The sequence below is a fragment of the Lactuca sativa genome, chromosome 1, assembly GCF_002870075.4.
Source record: "Lactuca sativa cultivar Salinas chromosome 1, Lsat_Salinas_v11, whole genome shotgun sequence".
In the NCBI taxonomy this organism is placed as follows: domain Eukaryota; kingdom Viridiplantae; phylum Streptophyta; class Magnoliopsida; order Asterales; family Asteraceae; genus Lactuca; species Lactuca sativa.
In genome coordinates, this window is record NC_056623.2 from 92,398,402 (window position 1) to 92,405,198 (window position 6,797).

A 6,797-nucleotide genomic window follows, 5' to 3' on the forward strand; every position below is an offset into this window, starting at 1 on the left:
ATTTAATTAGTCTCTTTCGACCACTAAATTAATTCCAAATTAATTCTTGATCAATACTAAATAAAACATATGATTTCATATTAATATATTATTACTTATAATATATTAATAAACCATAAATAACCTTCTCTCAAAAGTCCATCCTAACAAATTGTTCTGATGATATGCAACCCAAATGGACCATGCTACTCTCGGGTCGAATACATACCAATAATAGTTATGGGCTTAGACACCTAATCCAACAATATCAGCCTCCGATACCTTTTCCTTCTAGAGAAAGGGTACATCCACTAGAGAAAGAGCCTAAAAGGTTCATCAATCAAGTCAAGGTTATTCCAATTAATACCCCATTTATTGAATCATTAGCTAAAATGCACAAATGCGCGAAATTCCTTCAAGATCTTCTTGACACACTCCAACAACTAGACAAGACTTCCAAGGTTGTTCTTAATAAACAATGTTCAATAAAAATCATAGAAGGAATACCAACAAAGATCAGAAAACCAGGACGCCTTACATTGCCATGCGAATTTGGAAATTCCACGAAGACATTTGATTTAGCCAATTTTGGAGCTATTATTAACTTAATGCCTTATTCATTTTATCAAAATCTTGAACTTCCATCATTGAAGACCACAAGGATGGCAAATCATATGTCTAATCGTTTGGTAACTTATCCTAATGGGATAGTTGAATATTTATTGGTTAAAATTGGTAAATTTGTTTTTCCAGTTGATTTTGTGGTTATAGACATGAAAGATGATGAAGATGTACCCATTATCCTTGGATGCCAACTACTAAATACCGCAAGAGTCGTGGTTGATATTCAAGAGTTGAAGCTCATTTTAAGAGTGAGAAAAGATGAAAGGACATTTGAGGTTGATGAAGGATTCAATACTTCTAGGGCACAAGATGAAGTATTCTTTTTAGATGATGACAATGAGCTAGAATAGATGGAAAATTTGATGGAAGAAGAAGTCCAAACAAGGGAAAAACCCAAACATAAGGAAGAAATGAAGCTTACCAAGCCAAGAGCATCGATTAACATAATGTTTGAAGTGTTTGCTTTTACTACACCACTAGTTCAAGTTGGTAAGACAAGTGAAGATTTTAGTTCAAGTGATGAAGATGAGGATCAAGTAAGTAAGAAGACAAAGGTTGATGATATGGAGGTAACAGGAAACAAGCCATTAGAGACAAAGAAAAGAGCTCGAATGATGATAAATTCCAAGGAGTTAAAAGAAAACTCGATCCTTGTGACAACCAAACGAATAAACAAAATTCAAAGAAAGCATACATAAGGCGACTTCAAGCTTAAAAGAGAATATGAAAGGAGAAGAAAAAGAAGATTGAGATTCCGCTCCCAACCGCAACAACGTAGAATGGGAAGGAGTCTGGCTCACGACTCTATAAAAATAAGTGCTTCTCGAGAGGAACCCGAGGTTAGTTTGCATTTTCTTTTCCTTTCTTTTTAGTTTAGTTAGTTTTTCGTTATTTGATTTTTAGGATAAGTCATGTATTTCTCTTCTATTTTCAAAATCAAATGCGGAATCCAAATCATGATTGGTAATCATTAAAGTTTTGAAAAAAAATATATATGGTTTTTGTTAAGTTTTCGAGCCCACGACGTGGGAATAAGGCACCACTCCATAGGGACGAAGAAAAGCCCTGATATATCTACCCATTCAAAAACTCATGACGTGAAGTATATCCCTCACGACATGCATTTCGAGGGACGACGTTGTTTTATACGCAACAATAACCAGTTGACTCATTTTTCTAAACACCCACTTACAACGTAAGATTTCTCCCTCACCCCTCCCCCCCCCCTTCGATTTTCAACCTATTTCCTTTGATTCTTCATATATTGCTTGTTCCCTCTTCAACAAAGTTATGATTTATTTGTTTATAACCCTTTAATTTACTGATTTTCTACATTTAGAAGTTACTGTTCGTTCTCAGCTTTCTTATGTCAAAATTGATGCGATTTACTTTAAAATTGGTGCTGATTTTATGATTTATTTATTTAAAACCCTTTAATTTACTGATTTTATGATTTATATAGCTTTTTTAGAGAAAACCCTATGAAAGATTGGTTCAATTTGGCTGAAATGTTGTTCGATTTCCATTTCACTGCTGAACCAAGCTCACGCCATGAGACTCGTGTTTCACGATGTGAGAACTAGACAACTGCCCCATTATTATTATTTTTTTTGATGTAATCTACTGTGTTTCTATCTTGTTTTTGTTTGCTAATTATTTTGTAGGTATAATGGGTCCTAAGAAGGATAATACATAGTCCCAAGGTGATGTGCCAAATCTTCACCCATTTTATGAGTTCCTGGACAACCTTCTGCGAGAAATTTTAAACGATAACACTAATAAGTTGGGGTGGCTTCATAACCACGGATTTGCAAACCAACAACCATTGACTGGGGAAAATGAAATTGGAATCTTGGAAAGGTTGAACCCATATCTTACAAAACATTTGAAGAAAATGGTATATAAATCACATGAAACGGCTGAAGGAATTTGTTCTGAATTAAAGAACAGGTTTACAAGGAACTAAGTGTAGAATATTTCTCCACCGTGGTATTTAAAGTGAATACAGTAGACCCAAATTTCACGGGAGCACTCGTGTTTCTTCTTGGCACCCAATATCGAGAATGTAGTCTAACCGAGTTAGCATGGAGGATGGGATTATACGAAGAACAAGAAGCCATGTCTCCTACCTTCGCCATATTTTTGAGGTCGTTTCCACGTGAATACTCACCAGGGGTAAATGGATATGGGTTTTGGATGACGATAGCTAATGGAGCATTTAATTTTGGAGTTTCACAATAGATTCATATTTGGTCTCTTATCTACCACTTTATTACATTCTTCATCAATCACAAGAAACATGGGGACAAAGTAATGAGTCTCAATTTGTTTTTCATATGGAATTATATCACCAAGAGTTTCTAAAACATCTATATTTCCTTGCATAATATTTAGGGGGTAAAGCAGTCAGTTCAAGAGTAAGGAGTCCAATAGTCGGTGGGCACTTTGTAACCCGATTGGCTAAATCTTATGGTATTCCAAGGTTGACTTGTACTTTCAGTTGAATTGAGGGGAATGAACGTTTTTGAGTTATTTGGAATCGATAAGTGTTATAGTAAACATGGGAGATATTGGGGGATACCAGGCGAAGATGTGGCAAGACCACTAAAGCAACCAAAATAGCCACTAACACAGAGGGGACGCAGGAATGTGAGAGGAAAAGGTGAGAGAGGACAACCACAACACCAAGACATACCAATCAGAAGAGTACTGTAACACTCGATTATCCGGTATCTTCCATTTTGGTCTTAAAATTATAAAAGTTCAGATTTTGGTCCTTGTTATGGTAGGTGTAACTTGGAGTACACATGGTGTACTCTATTTAAGTTAGACACGTGGAACCCTTAGTACAATGGGAGTACCTTAGCATACAATAGGCATACTTGCTCAGACCACAAACCTTATTTTTAGGGTTTGGCCCATATTTAAGCAACATTATGGACCTTCAGGTTGCCCCTTCATCAGCCTCCTCACCCAAAAAAGATCCTCATGAAACCCTAGCCTCCATTTGAGTGTTCTTGAGCCTTTGTTGTGACCTTGTTGTGTTTTTGGATAGCTTGAAGAAGAAGAATCTTGGTGGTTAAACATTGGTTGAGTTGGAGCTTGAAGATAAAGAATCTTTAACGCCTTTGCAAGCCTCAGAAGATATAAACCTCTAAACTTTATGACTCTCTAGAATAGATATTGTATGTGGGTAAACTCTTATGCTCTTTGGATCCATAAGATGATTCTTTTGAGTAAATGGTACTCTAGAGGTCTTGTTTTGTTCTTTTGATGTTTCTGAGGTTCCTTGATGATAAAGTTTGCATATTCATGGTTGAGGACCAACCATTCAAATGTGTATGGTCATTTTATGAAGAAAGAAGGTTAGATCTAAGATTTAGGCCTCTTGGAGCCATGCAAAGGCTTAAAGCTTCCAACTTTATGGATTAGGATCTTATTTAGAAGTATATATGAGGTTTGGACATTAAGGTCTTACGTGATTAAGCCATGATAATGAGAAAGAGCCACTAACCAGTGTGTTGGGCATACTTCTGAGTACGTTGCGCGTACTGGGTTTGGGTCTCGTTTTCTCCTTGTTATTGGGACTTGTACAATGGGCGTAATCTGATGGTACACATAATGTACTCAGCAGCTAGGCTTTTAGCCCTTGAACTAGTTTGGGTCATAAGTCTTTAAGGGTTTAGGCCATTGTTAGGCCTTATGTCTTTATGGATTTGGGTCATTTCTAGGCCTTGGGTCATTTTGAGTCTTGGGCCTTGATTAGATAGGCCCAGTGTAGGAAGGGTAAAATGGTCTTTTACCCTAGGAGTTGGGATTAAGCATTTAGACTCTCGGTTATAGTTTATGGCCTAGTTGTCAATTAGGGTTTTGTTATTTGTAATTTAGTGTAGGGATTTTCCGGTTCAGCAACCCGGGTGTTATTTGTTTATCAGCGGATCGAGGTGAGTTCCTTCACTGTACTTGTGGTTCGAAGGCACCAATGTTGGCCCACTAGATTATGTGTGTAGGATGATAGTTGTCTTTGTGACACTTATTGTTATGCATGTATGTGCTTGTTGTCTCTATGACTCTTATTGGGATGATTGTATGCTTAGTTGTAGGGTGTGAAATAGACTCGATACTGGTTGAAAGAGACCAAAGGGGGTTAAATAAACCATGTACTGATTGAAAGAGTCCGAAGGGGGTGAAATAGATCAAGTACCTATTGAAAGAGACCGAAGGGGGTGGAATAGATTGATACCAGTTGAAAGAGACCGAAGGGAGTGAAATAGACGCATATATGTGTTGACTGTTATGTATATATGGTGTGGGGTATTTTGGGGAAACTCACTAAGCTTTATGCTTACAGTTTTATGTCTATGGTTTCAGGTATTTCCAGTTTGAAAGGGAATGGCCGATAAGATCACACCGCAACCACCCATATTTTCTGCACTTTTATGATTTTGGGAATTGTGTTCTGATAACTATTTTACTATAACATACTTTTGGATGGTTTAACATGAATATTTGATAGTTTGGTTTGAATTAAAGATGATATTTGTACCTATGATTTTTGGGATGTTACAAGTTGGTATCATAGCCTTGGTTTGAGGGATTCGGGTACACTTCCATGTGTGTCTTAAGTCAAACTAAGGAATTGATAATCTTTTTGAAAGAAAAGACTTTTCTAAATAAACTTTTATAAAGAAAAGGGGTGTGATGCGTGCAATCAGTCGAGCTCAAGTAAGTATTCTAAAAATATTCATACATGTTATTGTCTCAGTATATATATATATGTATAGCATGCTAAATTATGGCTAAGGATCTACTCAGCATTGCATAGTAGGGTGCTAAGAGAGATGCATTTGTATGCCAATTGTATGAACCCTTAGAATTGCATGATAGTATGGATTTTAGATGATTGGATAGAGGGGCTTGCTTAGGTAGTACCCTGGGTGAGAACTCAAAGATTGAATGTTGCTTGCTTTGTGCTTTTAGGTACTCCACCGGTGTCGTCTAACTATTAAGGGAATTGTTCAAATTGCATGTTGTGGGGATTAGATAAATCTCAAAGTTTAGGTTCAACTCTATTACACAGCTCTTGTTTGATTCCAACCAGTGTAGCGTGAGACCTAGTAGTCAAAAACTATCTGATGTTGGTAACTTGTAATTGTATTCGTGAGATAGTTAGAAGACACTGGAGGGGAGTGTATTTTGCAACTGATAGTAGAGAGTGGCATGGAAAGGAACCCTAAGAAATCCTAGGAAACATCTTGGTGCGTAAGGTGCTCTATAGTGCAAGTTAAGTATATGATATTAGGGAAGTAGCTTGGAAGATTTGATTTGGTCCTTGTGGAAGGTATACATAGGTGTGGAAGGTAGTATTGGGCATGTACTAATGAAAGTACAGGATCTATACCCAAGACAAGGAAAGCCTTGATGAATTCGAGAAAATTTGGGAGTGTGAGCCTCTTTATGAGTATACTAATTATTTATGTATTATGTTTATGCATGGTGGTGACACGCGGCAGAGCAAGAGTTCAGGATATAGATCTAGTTCGAGCTCAGGCCCCAAACGAATTGGTGAGAGTTTGCACGAGTTCATTATGTATGAGGTTATGAGAGGCATCCTTGATGCGACCTTGGTGATGTTCGGTTCGATCAAAGAGGGTATCATCGAGTTGATGGAGGATCGTCTATGGATGTTTAGAGTCAATCTAGCTGTTGGTCAGTGTGGAGCCTGCACTCTCTCTCCTTGAAGGATTTCTGGGGATTTCTGGCGCCGAAATTCTTTTCGGCGAAGGACCCCATTGCTTCTAGATGATGGATAACAGATATGAAGTCTGCTCAGATGACTAGCTTCCACCCTGAGGGGTCGTAGGTGAGGTTCTCTTCAGACTGTGAGAAGGATAGAGCCCGATATTTGTGGGAAGAGGTTGGTCATGCTCTGGGAGCCCCAACCATTGAGGCTATGACCTAGTTGGATTGTGTGACCCGATTCTGAGCGAGTTTACACCGGTTGTTGAGGTTCAACAGCTGGCGAGGGAGTTCCTGGAAAGAGCTCTATTAGTACCCCCAATATGCTATAGACAAGAAGATAAGGAAGAATTGGTACCATGATATGAAGAAATCTGATATCAAGGAGTTTCTTAGATTTTCAGCTTGTCCGACATTGGATGACATGATATATAGGGCTCGGGGCGAGAAAGTGA

General features: G+C 37.9%; 1 protein-coding gene across 1 annotated transcript; it reads left to right on the top strand.

The window, feature by feature from the left end:
• Positions 1–371: 371 nt before the first annotated feature.
• On the top strand, positions 372–953 carry LOC111915931 (uncharacterized). Its single transcript, XM_023911570.1, has one exon. It carries the CDS (start codon positions 372–374, stop codon positions 951–953), a length of 582 nt encoding a protein of 193 aa, XP_023767338.1.
• Positions 954–6,797: the final 5,844 nt, after the last annotated feature.

Excerpts from the sequence above, each read along its gene's own strand:
- LOC111915931 (XM_023911570.1), top strand. The coding sequence starts at position 372 with ATGCACAAATGCGCGAAATTCCTTCAAGATCTTCTTGACACACTCCAA.